We start from the raw sequence: 18132 nt of genomic DNA, 5'->3' as shown, positions 1-18132 counted from the left end.
ATGAAAGTTGCAGAGAAAGAGCCACAGTGCCTGTCTGCTTTGTCAGCCCATGCAGGTTGCTAACCTCCTCTGTGTTCTGATGACTGTCGGGTACTCAAAGCTAGTCCAATTCAGGCTCGTCCCACATTTTGAGACCAAACTCGTTGCCGGATTTGCTCATCATCCATCCACTCGACAACCAATTTCAATCAGCCAAATCAGCCAGCGCAAAATCCCGACACGACACCCACCAATGTAAAAAAAAAAACCCACAGCTTCTTCGTGCGACAGTCATTCTCTACCATCTCAAAGCGCGATCGGCCATTTGCTACGGCATTTTCACTTTGGAAAGTTGACCGACTGTCTGTCTTGCGTCTCCTGCGGATAGGAGCAAACCCTTACCCGACCAATTCCAGTATTTAATTCCCGACCGACCTTGACGGCCTTGTCCCTCTCGCATCTGGAAATCTCCAAAAGTCGCATTCACGCCAGCCACCCAATATGGCTGACCAACAGGCTAGTTTGCAAGAAATCCTCGCGCGGCTTGGTACGTATTCACTCTGTCGCTCCAATTCGTGCTACATACCATTCATGCCATTCGTAACCAAGGTCGCAAGACTAACGTGTTTGAACTTGAAAAGGCGCTGCGCAATCCGCTACACCCCAGCCTCCTCCTGGCGCGGGAGCTGGTCTGCCTGCCTATCCTCCACCTCAACAGTACCCGAACGCTCCGCCGCCTGCTCCCTATGGAGCGCCGAATCCCTACTCTTACCCCCAACCTTCTGCCAGCGGCAGCGTTGACCTGTCCAAGGTGACACCTTACTCATCCGGCGTCGTGCCAGGTCCAGGCGCTGCCGGCGACAGCTTTCAGGACGCCATCGCAAAGGCGCGGAGTTATGCTTCGAACCATGGAGCAACCCCATACGAGCGTCCTGCCAATAGCTATGGTAATGATCACCGTGGCGGGGCCTCGTCCGGCTATCCGCGATCACGCTCACGCTCACCAAGACGCGATCAAGGGTACGGTCGCGACAACTACAACTCGTACCGCGACGAAAGACGAGACGACCGCGGACGTGACCAAGGCTTCGGTCGGGACCGCGAACGATCTTTCTCTCCCCGCAGTCGTCGCCAGAACAACACCTTCTCACCTCGTGGCGGCCACGGTGCTCGCGAGCGCAGTCCAATGGGCGGTGGCGGTGGCGACGACAACTCGGAGATTATGCAGATCGAGGCAAGTCTTGTCGGTCTTATCATTGGCCGAGGAGGCGAGAACCTACGCCGTATAGAGAACGACACGCAGTGCCGAGTCCAATTCCTGCCTGCTGCCCCCACCGATGGCGACCATCGCCAATGCAAGATTTCCGGGCCAGCTTTCAGGCGTGCCGAGGCTAGGGCCGCTATCAACCGCATCATTGACGACAGTGGCATGGCACCCCTCAATAGAGGTGGCGGCGGTGGTGGCTACAATGCTGGCGGTAGAGATCGTAACGCCGTGATTGAGCCCAAGGAAGGCGAGGAGTGCATTCAGATCATGGTCCCCGATAGAACCGTGGGCCTGATCATCGGCCGTGGGGGTGAAACGATACGTGATCTTCAAGAGCGAAGCGGCTGCCACATCAATATTGTTGGTGAGCAGAAGAGCGTCAACGGGCTGCGCCCGGTTAACCTGATAGGTAGCATGGAGACTACCACGCGCGCCAAGAACCTCATCATGGAGATTGTGGATAGCGATACACGCAATGGAGGTGCTCCCGGCGGTGGAGGTGGAGGACGACCGCAGTACGGGGATGGACCGCCTGGCCGTGGCCAGCGCGGTGACCACATGGGTGGCGGACCTGACAAGACGAACGATTCCATTTACGTGCCCTCAGAAGCTGTTGGCATGATCATCGGCAAAGGTGGCGAGACTATCCGTGAGATGCAGAGCAGCACCGGCTGCAAAATCAACGTCTCGCAGTCGTCTGGACCAAACGAAACCGAACGCGAGATCGGGCTTGTCGGCAGCCTGGACGCTATCGCAAGGGCTAAGCAGGCCATCGAAGACAAGGTCGAAGCAGTCCGCCAGAAGAACAGCGGCGGCGGCGGTGGTGGTGGTGGATACGGAGGACGTGGACGTCACCGCGATTATGATAACCCGAATTATGGACAGGCATCTAACCACAGCGCGCCAGCAGCTCAGAGTCAGCAACCTCCTGCAGTACAAGGTCAGCCGGCCGGAGCAGCTGCCGGAGCCGATCCCTATGCGGCCTGTAAGCATTTTATGATTCCCTTCTTCTTGAGTGCCGGGCCCTTCCCTATTCACTCACAATATCGATTCTAACATGCTTCTTCTTTGATCACAGATGGTGGCTACCAAGCGTATGCTGCCATGTGGTTCCAGGCCATGGCCCAAGCACAACAGCAACAGGCCGGTGATGCTGATAAGAAAACCGGCCCCCCTGGAGTTTAGGTGCTCCTTTTGAGATGCACTCCGACATGACGACTGCAACTGCGTGCTTGATGCCATGATGCTCGCGATATGAGTAACTTGCCTCGCCATGAATGCACCGACTGCCTGACATGGATTTTGATGCCGTGCTCGCCTCCACGATGCAACCATCCATCACGAACAACACCCATCTTGGATCACATTACCCACGACATGATATACTGCACGACATTCAGATGATTCTGGCCCGCCCTTGATTCTTTTTTTATGCCCTCCTTGTCCCGCCCATAACATCTTCTGGCACGTCTCCTTTTATTTTTCTTGGCTCCTCCCATGGCACAGGGCGGCCACCCGCACACATGCCCCGAGCACAATGAAGCGTCGCTCAGCGGCGTCATGCCGAGTTGTCTTTATTGCTTGTCACTTTGCCAACAAAAGCTCGAAATCCGTCCAGGCCGTGTTGACTGCATATTGCGAATGGCGGTGACATGCATGGACGTTGCACGCGCACATGACTTGGATTGATGATTGATCAACTTAAAAAGTCGTAAATCATGGATTCATCCGCCTCAGAGAATCACGCGCGAGTACGACTGTTGTTTGCTGAGATCTGGCATGCATGATCGAGATGCCACCATGAATGCCGACATGACGAAAAGCACAGTCCAGACCCCATTATTCGCCGGCTGTGGAAAATGCTTGAAGGGAGTGACGTCTTGTTCGTGTCCCGACTTTTGAATTGGTCTGGTTCCTGGAGGCTGCATCGCTTGCATCGTACCATCATGCGCCCGCGTGCTTCGAAGCTATTGCAATGCTACTTGAAGCTTTATCGAATAGGTCAGCTGCTTGATTGTGCTTTTTGCCATCGCAACTCGTGGCCATGAGAGAACATCCTCTTTGCATGTTATATGTGGACGAGGAATTCTTGCGCCCTATATGTGGTTCAACGGTTCTAAGGGAGTTACGTTTGGTACCAGCTAGGTTTTTCGTCCTTTTTTTTCCCTTCTTTTTTTTTTGGAAAAAAGCTCCCAGTGTCTTGGGCGACTTGACGTCGACCCAAGCCTTGCTTCTTATTGAACATTGAATGGCATTTCCGAAAGACCATGAACGCCGACGAGAGATGGTTTTTGTATTGATTGGGATTTCTCGCATCTGCGTCTGACGTCTGCTCGAAAATCACACATGAAGGAAGGGTCGGCAGGGTACAAAGGGTTCTCTTTACTCTTTTTTTTCTTCTCTATCGGTCGGTTACATTGCATGGTTGCATCAAAGGTTTCCTTTCGTTTCTTTTTTTTTGTTTTTCATTTGCTTCTATAGTGTATAATTATTTTGTCAAATGCATATTCAAGCAACATTTATCGTTTACGGGACGTTATTCATGGCAAGATGATCTTAGTCTCCCGGGTCTGCAAATCTATCGCCAAGACAGGGATGTCGCCAACGTGTCCATGTGCCAGTACTTTGGCTCTCAGGCCGCATTTGATTCAAGGATGGGTGTCCCGGGCCCATCCACGAGCAGTGTTCCACGCCTCTGAATGACTGACTGCATATAGATTCCTTATGAAAGAGACCTCAATGTCATATGTGGAAAGCGATGCTAGAACTAGACTGCAAGGCTGCTTTCTCACGCTGCGTTATTCCTTGTCCTTGATGTTCTATCATTATTTTCCGCCTCACAACTGCCGCTATTTCAAGAAAACATTCGAGTTTGTGAGGTCTCATAAAGGCGAGAACGAAACAGACCCAGGAGTAGTAGTCTTTGAGTGATAGGAAAGGCTGCTTCTGGTCTGATGCTGGAAGAAACCGGGGATTTAGAGTCAAAAAGCTTGATGGCTTGGGATGTTCCACCATTGAAAAAAGAACAACCCAGGACCCAGAAATGAGTAAAATCAAAGGGAAACCGGTACGTGCCATCGACGGATGACCTCCCGAGAACGGCTGTCATGTTCCCGAGACATTGCGGAACTAAGAAGTCCTGTTTCGACCCTACAGCGGATTTAATTCTCACGGATTCCCATTCACAAGCCCCTCTTCTAATCGTCGGAGCAGAAGGGCAACCCAAAGGAAGACTCCCTCGGCATTGGCAAAGATCAAACTAATAAGCTCGGCAGAGTCAAGCGGCGAGGTGCGTTGAAGCTTTCCGAAATGGGCCGTGTCCTGAACTGTCTCACTCATGAAGGGGTCGATGACACTCTTGGTTCATGTGGCGAGGATGCACGCGCTGGCCTTTGGGGAATACCTGGAAAGCCTGCCGTTCGCGCGGCTCGGTACACAGAGCTTGATGACCGCTTCCGAACTGTCAGTCCATGATTTGAGTTGTCTCGCCAGTACGAATGCGTTGACGAAGTGCGACACTCATGTAGCTCATCCAAGACGCCGATGAAGAAGCTATTCGAGAACTTTGAGGCAAGCTCTGAGCCTTGCAACAACGTGTTAAGGGCTGCCGATGTATCACCATCCTCCAATGCGATCATCAATTCGCCACCCAAACAGGTCTGGAGAGATTCCATCTTTGTAAAAACATATTTTGGAGGAAAGCCGGCCCCGAATTCTGGACTCCGTAAAGGCTCTCGTCAACCCTGTGATCCTTCGCTTAGGGGTTTCTTAGGACACGTAAAAGCTGGGCAAAAGAGCGTTACTGCCTTCACAATCAGCTGTGGGGAGGAAATCATCAAAAAGATTTTGGTCGACAACGACAGGATTCGAACCTGTGAGGCCGAAGCCATATGATATCATTATCAGGTGGTACTGTAGGTATCACATGATGAATTCTAGTCATACCCTTTAACCACTCAGGCACGTTGCCGGTTGAGAGACACGGCTAAACTTTACATTATAAAGAGTGTTGCATACAATCTCAGAGATACTTCATCTCTTGCTTGATGACCGAAACCGCTTGTCAGATATCTATCTGCTCGTCGACACTTCAGCGAAGCTTTGCTGGTATTTTGAACTAATGCCAATTTGTACTCTTTCTACAAGGTGTACCAAGCCCCTCAAATCACCACAGGCCTGCTCTGACGGAACCATCTACCGGTTATGGCTAGCCTTGCCAACGTCACGACGTCGAGATACTGCCAATTTCTATCACTATCTCCACAGCCTATGTCCCCTCATGTCTTGGCATTCGCCAAATCTATCGCAAGTGGTTGGCTTTCTCTTAATACAGCTTGATGAGGTCAGTCTCTATGCGATGTTACTTGCTGTATTTGCTTTGAATGTCCTGACTATATAGATTCCTTACCATGTTACGTTTTGGGACCGTGTGAGACAAAAAAAAAAAAAAAAAAAAAAAAGAGAGAGAGAGAGAGAGATCCCCGCTAAAACACCTCCAGATATTCTTCATGTCAAGCACTCATCCCACAACTCTCAGTGTTAGCTACCCTATCACGCATACTTGGAAGAGTTTATGGTAGTCTGTGTTGATTTCTAAGATGTTTCAAGGAAGAGTGCTAAACCTTCTAGCATTTGAAACCGCTTCTTTACAGCGGGTCATGCTGGACACGATGCAAAATGGTTGAAGCCGTTTCGCGACAGGGAAAGTACCGCAAAGACGTCCATTGATGGAGCAAGGTACATAAGGGAAAGATGGTTAATTTCTGTGAATAACGTGCATGTTGTTCAGCCGTATGCTGATCTGCTCCAACCCATGCCTGCTTGATCTGCTGGTCTGGATTTCTTTTATAGTGCAGCTATACTTACCCAGAATCGCACAGCAGCTTCCATCCTTTGTACGTCTTCAGCAATAACTATAGCTTTCCAAGGCATTGTTACTCAGCCTGAGATATCTACAACAGACTCGGAGAAGAACATATACCGGCACAACGATCATCGTCTGCAAAGAATGTCGCTGGTCAGACTCCTCATTCAGGTGGCTATCTTGGATTCTGTGCCTCCAAAAAATCCTCCTCTCACTTTTCTTTGGAGTTGAGGGATGCCGTTTCCGACATTGAGATGGTCACCCTGATCGGATCTGGAACCGATCACCGACGCTGTCAAGAAGTATTCCGTACAAGCTGCTCTAATCGAGTGTCTCCCAATATTCCATGGCTTCCTTAACATAAAAAGCAAATTGTTATCTTTCAAGCCGGTCCACAGGCAAGCAAAACCTAAACCCGTATTTTGTTGGCAGGCCACGTGGGCCTCGTCAAATGGCACAAGTTTCATTTCATAGCCAAGCTCAGAGAGGCAAGCTCACTCCGAGAGAATCGGCTCTGTCTTGACGACACGAGCATGCCAAAGGCTCGGTTTACCATTTCGATTCCGGCCGTAGCTGCGCTAGGAGACGCACATTATAAACCAGGAGGTGAGCCGCATTCCGATTATTGCCTGGAAAGGTCCCCGAAGTCTCCGTTGGAAGATAAAGCATCTAGGGTCCCTTGGCATTTCTCTACAGCAGGCTAGAAAAAAAATTCCGCTTAGATATACTCCGTACTCGTGATAACGCACGGATATGTGAGCTCCTGGAGCCGGGTTGGGCTCCCAGGTCGAGGCGGTCAATCCGTGGGGGCCAGTACCCTCTGGGACGCGGGCCGGCTGTACGGCTCCCGCGTGACCCTGAATCCCAAGAGCGGTGAAGAGGATCTAGACCCAGCAGGATCTGCGAAATTTGAACTCCTCTCGAAAGGTTGAGCGGGAATTGAATTTTCTTTTTTCTCTCTCTCTGAAAGAGCTCAAGCTGGGCAATGAAATTTGATTTGGTATCAGCTGACCGTACAGGGCCCCCCGTCTTCCCCCGAGGTTGCGGCAATCCAATAGTTAAAAATGCAACCTTGATGCGCCCCAGTGGTTCGGAAGTGAGCTTGTCTGCGCTAGGCACGGCAACTAAGAATCATAAAAGGAGCCGTGTAACTGCTCAAGCTGCAGTCTCTTGTTCTAACTGTGGCTAAGCTACAAAAGCTAATGAAGGGAAAGCAAGAAACACATAAAAGAATCGGTTTGTAGATGATTCACCATCACAAACAGTCAGTCAGGTGGAATCAAGAAATTTTCACGTGATATTCTTTATGCATGTTGCCAATGTTGCTAAATTTTTTGTTGCGCCTGTTTTTTGTGATGTCAGCTCCCCTGGCCTGGTACCCAGGCTATTATTGTTGGTAACAGTGGAGATGAGCGGACGAGGGGTGAAAAGTCGGGCTGGAGGTTGCCCGCAAATGTCTCGGGTGGGATGCGGATGCCACGCCAGCCCAGCCCGAGCCCGCAATACTCGGACGAAAAGTGATGCAATGCGGGGTCTCTAGCCAGCGTAGCTTCCTGTCTTAGTCAAGCACCAAGGCAGTACCTATAACCACGTAATCTAGTGCGCTGAACAGGTATGTACGATGTAGGCAGTAGCCATGGTAGCTCTTTTTTCTTTTTCTTTTTTATCGTCCAAACGCTCTTCTTTTTCTGTCCGGCTTTCAAACTTCGAATTTAAACATATGCCAACATGCTAGGAGTCAAAATGACCCAATGACGGAGCTTCTAAAACAAGGTCCGTGTTGTGAGCTGGCTGGATCGTGACTATGTAGCAAGTAGTACAACATACATTGACATGCATGGAATGATTAACTGTCTACCTAGCCATGATGTCAAAGTGGTCTGTGGGTCGTAGTATTATTATTCACCGGCAGAAGCTTGGCTATTCTGGTATGAACCTACATACCTCTGGTAGCCGTTCTTGTCGTAGTCTAGGCTCCCTTACCTTAGCAGAAGATCTCCAGATACTTTCCATGATGTCCATAGCGGCAGAGAAAGAGAGAAATATGTGCGCAGGTCATCGAACGATGACAGAGGTGCCGCTTTCCTTTATGTAAGTGAAGGACGAAATACGTAAAAGTCCCCAGCATAATTACCATCTTTTCATGCTTTGACTCCACTCAAAATTCCTTCCGTCACTTGATGGGGAGTGGCCACTCAATTCTTCTTGCGCAAAGACTCAAGCACGACTCTGCTCACTCCGTCCCAGTCCCTGTCTCCACGTGCCGATACTACTACAGAGTAGAGCAGAATTTGGAAAGAAAAAATTGAAATCGTCACTCTTTGCACCTTAATTTTTTTGCCGTCGAGAAACCGGTGGACCTACAATATTGTAAGAACCACACACCCCTGCTTTCCTGTTGCACTTAGCTCGCCCGCCTGTCCAATGGTATGCACAGCAATTATTCCTTAGATCTCGAGACACCCGTTTGATTTTCTTTACGGCAGTGTCCGATCTTTCAGGAACACATCTTACTTTGCCTTGCCTTGCTTGCCTGCCCACCTTACCTACCTACTACTACCTTAGGTACCTACCTACCTTCACCTAACTTGACTTGACCTTACCCACCCAAAGTCACTACCTAACACCACGGATACCATTCTGCCGCGGGTGGGTGCAGTCAAGTGACCTGGCGTCTCTTCCGGGAAAACGCAGAGGGACTAGCACCGAGTAAAAGTAGCGGTACGTTCTCAGACTCCCCTGCCGCCTACTAAAAAGTCACGATGACTTGTTGCAGCTAGTCTGGCTTGCAAGCGCTCTCAATTTAAACCCCACACATGGTCCAAACTGCCAAACTTACTACCGCGACTCACGCGACCTCCCTTTCCTCAAAGAAAAAGCCCCCTTTGGTCCCCTGGGACTGCTTAATTCTTTGCCGCACGCACCGTTCCTGACAGACAGTTCCGGGGTTATTTCGTGACCTAGCTTCTGCGAGCATTTCAGAACAACACCAAAACAACATCCATCCACTAAATGGCCAACAACTCACCGGATCACCACTGGAAAATAGGAACCCACATCAAAGCGCACATATAGCAAGCGCGGAAAGTTGAGCTCCCTCACGACGAAAAGCGAGAGCATCTCGTTTTCTGGACACACCAAAAGATCACCCAAATCGGCACCTACAAGTGCACCCAAGCTTTCGGAGAGGCATAGAGAGATTTCACAGTTATGGCACCCTCACAAAATGGAGTTGGCGTTCGCGCCGAGGACACCAGACTTTGCGTGGTGATGGTGGGCCTTCCAGCCAGAGGGAAGTCGTACATAGCACAAAAAGGTGAGGTTTTCTTGTCTATTAATTTTGTCGTTGCTTTTCCTGTTTCTTCCCTGCCCCCTCCCACCACTTTCTAATCTATTTTTTTTGTCCCTCTTGCTTTTTCTCTTTCAATGGTTAGACTGAAATTTCCACCTCTCAATTCAATTTCTTTCTTTTTTTTTTCTTTTTCTTTTTCTTTTTTTTCGTCTGCCCCTTCCGCACTCCCGAATCTCGTTTTTCGCGTGTCCCGCACCCCCCTTTTTCCTTTGTCCCGGACTAACCCGATGGTTTCCCAACGTGGGTCCCACCGCCGTATGATTGCCAGCTCAACGATATCTTCGCTGGCTCTCCATCGAGGCAAAGACGTTTAACGTCGGTAATTACCGGCGCAAAGACGCTGCTCATCCGCCTGCCGACTTTTTCGACACGCAGAATGAGGATGGTGAGAAGAAGCGTCGGGCGGCCGCCGAGGCTGCCATCAACGACATGCTGAGTTGGTTCCGTAGTGGTGGCATCGTCGGTATCCTTGATGCCACAAACAGCACCAAGGATCGCCGCAAGTGGGTTCGTGAGCTCATAGAGGCCGAGGGTATTGAGGTCATGTTTGTTGAGAGCAAGTGTGACGATGAGAACCTCATCTTGGCCAACATTCGGGACGTCAAGACAACAAGTCCTGACTACCAGGGAATCGACGCTGATCAGGCAGCTGCCGACTTCCAAAAGCGCATTGAAAATTACAAAAAGGTTTACAAAACCATCGACGAAGACCAAGATGAGGAGGACTTGACATATCTCAAGATCATGGACGTTGGAAAGCAGGTCATTATCAACCGCATCCAGGACTACCTCGAAAGTCGGGTTGTTTATTTCCTCATGAACCTACACATTCGTCCGCGGTCGATTTGGTTGTCACGTGTAAGTCACCAGTACCAGTCGTGCACGCTACCTTTGTCTTCTGGTGCTGCCCATTATCCCCTGACATACTACCTATACCTGCCACCGTTACTATTTCGGTGTTCGGTATCCGGCATCACTGTCAGGCCATCATCACGTGACTGACAACTCTTCTTCCAGCATGGCGAGTCTATGTATAATCTCGACGGCCGCATTGGAGGCGATTCGGAGCTCTCTCCCCGCGGCGAGGAATACGCAAAAGCCTTACCTGACCTAGTCAGGCGGTCTGTTGGAGTATGTAGCATATCTGGTTCCAGATCAAATTCAAACCATTGCAGTTTGGACCAGACTGACAATCAATCTAGAATGACCGTCCGTTAACGGTCTGGACATCAACCCTCCGTCGCACTATCGCCACAGCACGCCATCTACCTCCACACTACAACCAGCTGCAGTGGAAGGCACTCGACGAGCTTGACGCCGGCGTGTGCGATGGCATGACCTACCAGGAAATCAAGAACGTCTACCCCGCTGATTTCCAGGCTCGCGACGAGGACAAGTACAACTACCGATACCGCGGTGGAGAGTCGTACCGGGACGTGGTTATTCGACTGGAGCCCATCATCATGGAGCTGGAGCGATCCGAGGACATACTCATCGTCACCCACCAGGCCGTTCTCAGGTGTATTTACGCCTACTTTACTGAGAAGGACCAGAGTGCCAGCCCCTGGATGCACGTCCCATTGCACACATTGATCAAGCTGACGCCTCGCGCATACGGGACCGAGGTGGAGAGGATGAGTGCCGGCATCGAGGCTGTCAGCACCTGGAGAGGGAAGGGCAGCACCGCCAAGCATGAGGATCCAGTACCCGAAGCTATGAACTAGCGGGACCTTTTTTCTGATTGGCGATGAAGATAGACCCCAAGGCACACGTGCTGCCTGGTAGCTGATTTGTTTTACTCTCATTTTATTCTATTCTTCACCACCTACCCTGCTCAGCCCTCTGATGGCCCGCGTGGGGACTGCTTTTGTGTACGCTCTGCTTTTATTACAACTTACGAATCAGCGCTGTTCTGGCCAACCGGCTTTTCATCAACAAGGGGCTTAAGGAACGAAAAAAAAGGAAACAAACGAACTGGGGATGAGGACTCGGTATCTTAAAAGAGGTTTTTTTTGCATTGATATGGATGAACAGGCATTAGGTACATGCCAAAAATGAGCGACCCCAGGAACAAAACAGTTATGTGATGTGCATAGATGCGGCTGGACTCTAGTAGGATATATATACGGAGCCAGAACAACTTCATCATCTGAATCAGGATCATTTATAGCGAGTATGCATCAAGAGTTTCAGTTTTTGTGCGCTTGTGAAAGTGAAGGAAATGGTTCATGTGGCGAAGATCTGGCGAACGAGGAGTAGCGTATGTCCACCCTTTATATGCCACCTCTTCTCCATTCGCCCCTGAGGGAGCATCACACTACTTTGGTGCTGGCCGTCCGTTCATCAACACAACCACCGCCACGGCGCACAATAGCCCTGACCATGAATCGTTTCTACTGACAGCGAATCACTAAGTACACACCGAATAGGTGGGCAAGCTCGCCCCGGCCCTCACGAAGCCTGCGTCCCACTGCGGCGGATCCGTCCCAACCACGGTCCCGGCTCGGGCCTGGCTGACGCAGAGCGCGTCGGCGGTGAGGAGCTGGTTGCCTATAAAGTCGGCGCTGGCGCGGATGCTGCCGCACAGGGAGCAGAAGAAGCCGCGGCAGGTCTGGTAGTCAAAGACGACGCAGCTGTTGCGGGTGAGGAGCAGGTCCTGGGCGGTCGCGTAGACCTGGTCGATGATGATGTTGCAATCGCGCGACGCCGGCGCCGGGTTGACGTTCTCGCACTCGTAGAAATCGAGCGCCTTGACCTCCTGCCGCCTCTCGAGCGCGGCCAGCGCGGCCTGACCGGCGGCGTGCCGGTCGCGGCGGAGCCTCAGGCGGCCGTCGATGAACTCGTCTGGCAGCCGGGTGAGGCCTGCCCGGGGCCGCTCGCGCGTCGGCTGCACGACCTTTGTGGTGAAGCCGGCAGGGGCGCCTAAAGGGATGCGCGGGGCCTGCGTGCGGAAATTGTCGCTGATTTGGGCTGGGCGGCTGGCCGGACGGCGAGGGCGGGATGAGGTCTGACGGGTGTTGAGGGCCGTCGCCACACCTATGAGGGCGATGAGTACGTAGGTAGGCTTCATTGTTGTAGTTTCGAATCCGAAAGGCGGAGTATGAGCTGTCTGAGATAACCACGTAAAACTAAGTGCTGGTGCTCTGCTGGATAAAGAAATCCCAGGGAAATCCTGTTACGTAGAATATGGATTTATTTGTATTTATGAGGCGCGTCTTATGTAGCATTCCGTCGATATTCAACTTCAAATATGCGGGACTTCGGGTAAGATGAGAAGTCAGCCATCTACCCCAGACTCAAGATGTTGTTCTGCGAGGCTCCCGATATAGGCGAAACAACTCCGATATATTAAGAGCGGCACGAAATATGGACGTAATACTTAGACGTTGGGATGCATCGGCAACTATCCACGGGCTCTCATGTCTGACCTGAGCCGATGATAGATAGCCACCCAAGAGTCTGCGTTCTGAATCCCATTATATGATCCTGCATATCGGTTCCCAAACGTGCAGAAATACTACTTCCAGCAGCACGCTTGAGCTGCTTATTCGTCCCGAAGTCTGAACATCCTCGCGATCCTGTGATGTCAATCTCTCGGAATGAGCCGTTTCTGAGCTTGAAATTGTGTGGCCCGTAAACAATATCGAGTTTTCCCCGGAAGCGGGGAAAGGTCTAGGTGCTGGCTGAACTTATGAGTTGGAGAAAAAGAGCGAGTTTTAAAGTGACAAAGGAGCGGGAGAGTGAATTATTCGGCTGGGGCCATGGTTCTTTTGGCTGCAGTTACTGCTGTTGACTGAGTGGTGAGCAACGATCGAATATGCAATTCTCGGCAATCTAAGCGGCTTTTCTTTTTGGCAGAACGGAAGGATATTGGAATATTCAGGCAGTGCTGGCATGTGTACGCTGCTTTGAGTCCGCCCTTGGGGGTTCGGGGAACGTAAATTTACCCTACATGTTTCGTTGTTTTGATGTGAGAAATGTGAGAAATGTGGCAAATGTAATGCTGAGGAGGCCTTTGGGTGGAGGGTTTCGACCCAGGTAAGCAACATGTCCACCTACCCTGTATCATGCTCCTTCCTGCATGGGCAATCCACCATGCTGCCTTATCGCGTTATCAGTTACAATTTGGCCCCGCAACAAGGGTCTTTCGCAGGCCCGCTCGACATTTTTTTTTCTTGACCGCCCGCATTTGCCCATCTGCTGCCAGCAAAGGCGCGAAGCAACCGAAACTTGGTGCTTAAATCAGTATACCAAAAGCTTCCAGCCATAGGAACCCCCAACAATTGAAAAAATGGACGACAGGTCGAGCAAGAAGAGGAAGCTCAAAGAAGTCAACGGCTCCAAAGCCTCGGCTGCTGCTGCTGACGTTACTGTGAAGTCAAAGAAGCTGAAGAAGGCACAGCCGCAAGAGGAAGTCGATCCCAAAGTTGACAAGAGTTCGGAGGAGGACGAGAATGTCTGGAGTGATGAAGAGGATATTGAGGCTGCAGAAGAAGCCGCTGATCAATCCGACTCTGACGCAGACGAAGGCGACGACACTATCGCCGCACCGGCTAAAGAGACCGACGATGGCGACATCCCCGGCGATCTGACCCTGCCGACAACCGCCGAGTCCGAGGCACAGGCATTCTCCGAACTGAACCTTTCCGAAAACACAATGAAGGCCATTGAAGATATGGGCTTCACAAAAATGACCGAGATCCAGAGGCGGGGCATTCCGCCGCTGTTGGCTGGCAAGGATGTCCTCGGTGCGGCCAAGACCGGCTCCGGCAAGACGCTGGCCTTTCTGATACCCGCCGTCGAGATGCTCCGCTCGCTCAAGTTTAAGCCTCGCAATGGAACCGGCGTCATTGTCGTGTCGCCAACCCGCGAACTTGCCCTGCAAATATTTGGTGTCGCGCGCGACTTGATGAAGCACCACTCGCAGACTTACGGCATTGTCATTGGAGGCGCAAACCGTCGCGCCGAAGCAGAGAAGCTCTCAAAGGGTGTTAATCTGCTCATCGCGACGCCCGGCCGGCTGCTCGATCACTTGCAAAACACGCCATTTGTGTTCAAGAATCTGCGCTCCCTGGTCATCGACGAGGCGGATCGTATTCTGGAAATCGGTTTCGAGGATGAGATGAGGCAGATCATCAAGATTCTACCAAAGGAACGACAATCGATGCTCTTCTCGGCCACACAGACAACCAAGGTTGAGGACCTTGCAAGGGTATCTTTGCGCCCGGGGCCGCTTTATCTCAACGTGGACGAGGAGAAGGAGTATAGCACAGTGGAGGGACTGGAACAGGGCTATGTTGTCTGCGAGGCCGACAAGCGCTTCATCCTGCTTTTTTCATTCCTGCAGAAGATGAAAAAGAAGAAGATTATCGTCTTCTTCAGCAGTTGCAACTCGGTCAAGTACTATGCTGAACTGCTCAACTATATCGACTGCCAAGTTCTGGATCTTCACGGCAAGCAAAAGCAGCAGAAGCGAACCAACACTTTCTTTGAATTCTGTAATGCCGAAAGAGGAACTCTGATCTGCACAGATGTTGCTGCTCGTGGTCTTGATGTAAGTTTTAAGCACTACTTTTTGGCCTCCCCTTAACGAACAGCAATCACTGACCGGGCCTGACTCTTTAGATCCCTGCTGTTGACTGGATCGTACAATTCGACCCGCCTGATGACCCCCGTGACTACATCCACCGCGTGGGAAGAACAGCGCGTGGCACAAACAAGAAAGGTCGTTCCCTGATGTTCTTGCTGCCCAGCGAGGTTGGCTTCTTGACCTACCTCAAACAGGCCCGTGTTCCCGTGGTTGAGTTTGATTTCCCGACCAAGAGCATCAAGAACGTGCAATCTCAACTCGAGAAGCTTATCGGCAAGAACTACTACTTGAACTCGAGCGCCAAGGACGGGTTCAGGTCATATCTGCATGCCTATGCTAGCCACAGCCTGCGGTCTGTGTTTGACATAAACAAATTGGATCTGGCAAAGGTTGCCAAGAGCTTTGGCTTTGCAACACCGCCACGAGTGGACATTCAACTTGGTGCGAGCATGAGCAAGGACAAGAAGGCTGGAGGAAGGAGAGCATACGGGAGTCAACCCAGGCAAGGTGGTACATATGGGAAGAGGCGATAATGATGAAAAAGTAACTATTTGATAAAGGCGTTCACGCGACTGGCGTTAATTGTTTATGTACGATTCAAAAATAATTTTCAGCGTCTATCTGTTAGCCGCATCCCTCTGCATGGTTTATGTGTCTATCTAAGGTAAGGTACCTTCTTAGCCGAGACTAATGTTTCTCAGGAGTGAGCCTAAGGAGATGAAGACCCTAACCCTGAAAATCACTGGTGCCTGTATCCAAGCATCCAGGCAAGCCAGGATGCTCCATGTTCTGCCGTGCATCAATTCGTTGCCGACGTAATGCGGCACATGCGCCCGCAGGCAGATATTCCGTCAACAACATCTGTGTGCTCCGTCATCTCGTACGAATCTTTGACCAAATAATCGCTCCCTTCTACCGCTCGGTCTACTGTCTACCAACGTTCTGCTTTTTCTCCCGCTGCTCCCCGCCAAAGTCGATCAATTTCAGGATTCTTTTATCAATCCGCACGCATAGCGATATAGGCCTGGAGCCAAATCCCTATCGTAACGCCCAGCATCCGCACTCCGTCAATCGAAATGTCAAACCCAAACGCTCTCTTTCTCCTCGCCGACCACATCAAGCTCTCCCTGCTGGAGAGGAAACGGGCACAGAGTCTCAATGTGGACGCCGGCAGCCAGGATGGTCACATATCACGGTCGCTAGACCAGTTCCGCGAAGGGTTGGAGGCGCTTGAGAAGGAACAGAAGAGATTAGAAGAGGCAGGAGATGAAGAGTATGTTTGATGAAACTATTGCTTGTTGTTACGCTCTTAACTGTTTTTGCCTCCGTGCTAACAATCCTTGCAGCAAGGCCCTCGATATAGCAGACTCTCTTCCCACCCTCCAAAAGCAGCTCGACGACCTCACATCCCAGTTCCACGGCTTCTCGTCCGTGGCTCACAGCACACCTAATGACCCATCCCTCGCTTCCGACTTCGCAGCCGCCGAATCCGTACCGGCGGGCGGCTCCAGGGCGAAACAGGTCCGGTTCTCGGACAACCCAATGGCGGCAGGCGGTCGCAGGGGCGATGACGAGGACCTCGAGGCGCAGCGTTCCGGCCTGCTGGGACAGCCCTACCGCGACGACCCTGACTCGGGCCCGACGTTCCGCGACCAGGTCGAGGAACAGGGGCTCGACAACGTCCAGGTTCACGCGTACCACCAGCGGGTGATGGAGGAGCAGGACGCGCAGCTCGACGCGCTCGGGGCCAGCATCTCGCGGCAGCGGGAGCTGAGCATGCAGATCGGTGACGAGCTCGACAGCCAGGTTGCCATGCTGGATGAGAGCGAGCGCGTCGTCGACCGCCACCAGAGCAGCTTGGACCGGGCCAGGAGGCAGGTCGGAAGGATCAGCAGGAACGCCGGGGAGACGAAGCAGATGGGAATCATCATTGCTTTGATTGTCATTCTTGTGCTGTTGATTGCCATCTTCAAGTGAAGATTGTAGTGAGGTCATTTGACCACTCACCTGGCTTTTAAGCATTTGCTTACCCTTTTCAAGAAACGACAAAGTCTTTTGTTTCTTTTATTAAATCTGGGTTGCTTTTTGTTTCTCACAATTTGCCCAATGTGATTATCTCTAGTATTGCATGGATTTGGCGTTGGGCGAGGGGCTTTTCCATTTTCTTCCAATATATGTGTATGTCGGATGTCTGTCCATCTTATGGAGGTATTTGTACATACCCCGTTTAGGAGTGTATATAACGATTGCCTTTTATATTACCATACACTTAATCTTTATCGTCTTTTCAGCGAAAAAAAAAAAAAAAAAAAAAAAAAAAAAATGGACGTTTATTCACTAGCCTCTTATACCCTGCGGAATGGTGCGGCTCTCAGTTTTTAGATTTATTTTTTTTTCTCTTTCTCTTCACCCCGTTCCATCTGATGCTTGAAAGCCCATTTCCATCCGAGATTTTTACCCACTTTCTTTTGTAAATTGGTTATTCTAGATGTTGCTAACCAATTCACGTTGGATGGATTTTCAATCTTTTGTATGAGCAACAATCGCTCTTCAAAAATCAAATTATTCTTGCACTACCATTTTTGTGTATAGTGAGCTTGGTCATAAACTCGTTTGTAACGAGGTTACAACATGAGTGTTCTTTCTGCCACCTATGTTCCCATCCATCGTCACCAGTGTAAAATACGTCTAGAGAAGGGCTAAAAGTCACCCTCAGTCAAGAGGTTACAGCAAGGTCCAAGTTAACAAAACAAGATACAGACAGGACCAGGAACCCAACTTGGTGTCCTGCCGCTGCTGAAGTGCCTCACCCTGTGTAACATATGACCGAATCTATGTAATAGTCCAGCAATGAAAATCAATTGGCGAATGGCCATATTGGAAATCCAGTGCGAGCACGTGTCTGCTGTAAGCGCGAGGCTAGCCATTCGAATAGAACTAAACTTGGAGAAAAGAAAAATGGCACCCCATAATCTCTCATCCGTCCCCACATCGAATCCGGACCACACCCACCCATCCTCCTTTCACAGCCGTGTCTTTGAGCACGGGTCGGAGTGACGACACCTGAGAGGCAGGAACAG

The 18132-nt window shown here is 50.9% G+C and overlaps 4 protein-coding genes across 4 annotated transcripts; 3 read left to right on the top strand and 1 right to left on the bottom strand.

Annotated features, from left to right (window-relative positions):
* Positions 1-480: 480 nt before the first annotated feature.
* PpBr36_06123 (uncharacterized protein) lies at positions 481-2431 on the top strand (the record flags this gene model as incomplete). Its single annotated transcript, XM_029893270.1, has 3 exons — positions 481-526; positions 621-2231; positions 2325-2431. 3 exons carry the CDS (start codon positions 481-483, stop codon positions 2429-2431), a joined length of 1764 nt encoding a protein of 587 aa, XP_029745893.1.
* A 5744-nt stretch (positions 2432-8175) lies between these two features.
* Positions 8176-11186, top strand: PpBr36_06122 (uncharacterized protein; the record flags this gene model as incomplete). The annotated part of the gene is made up of 6 exons (XM_029893269.1): positions 8176-8201; positions 8236-8389; positions 9319-9426; positions 9731-10320; positions 10480-10593; positions 10665-11186. The coding sequence occupies exons 3-6, from the start codon at positions 9321-9323 to the stop codon at positions 11184-11186; spliced, it is 1332 nt and encodes a 443-aa protein (XP_029746016.1). The 5' UTR covers positions 8176-8201; positions 8236-8389; positions 9319-9320.
* A 686-nt stretch (positions 11187-11872) lies between these two features.
* PpBr36_06121 (uncharacterized protein) lies at positions 11873-12532 on the bottom strand (the record flags this gene model as incomplete). The annotated part of the gene is made up of 1 exon (XM_029893268.1): positions 11873-12532. One exon carries the CDS (start codon positions 12530-12532, stop codon positions 11873-11875), a length of 660 nt encoding a protein of 219 aa, XP_029746625.1.
* A 1221-nt stretch (positions 12533-13753) lies between these two features.
* On the top strand, positions 13754-17029 carry PpBr36_06120 (uncharacterized protein; the record flags this gene model as incomplete). Its single annotated transcript, XM_029893267.1, has 2 exons — positions 13754-15016; positions 16403-17029. 2 exons carry the CDS (start codon positions 13754-13756, stop codon positions 17027-17029), a joined length of 1890 nt encoding a protein of 629 aa, XP_029746023.1.
* Positions 17030-18132: the final 1103 nt, after the last annotated feature.

The sequence above is a fragment of the Pyricularia pennisetigena genome (assembly GCF_004337985.1).
Source record: "Pyricularia pennisetigena strain Br36 chromosome 4 map unlocalized Pyricularia_pennisetigena_Br36_Scf_6, whole genome shotgun sequence".
Lineage (NCBI taxonomy): Eukaryota > Fungi > Ascomycota > Sordariomycetes > Magnaporthales > Pyriculariaceae > Pyricularia > Pyricularia pennisetigena.
Note: the sequence above shows the minus strand (reverse complement) of the source record. Positions and strands in the feature narration are given on the sequence as shown.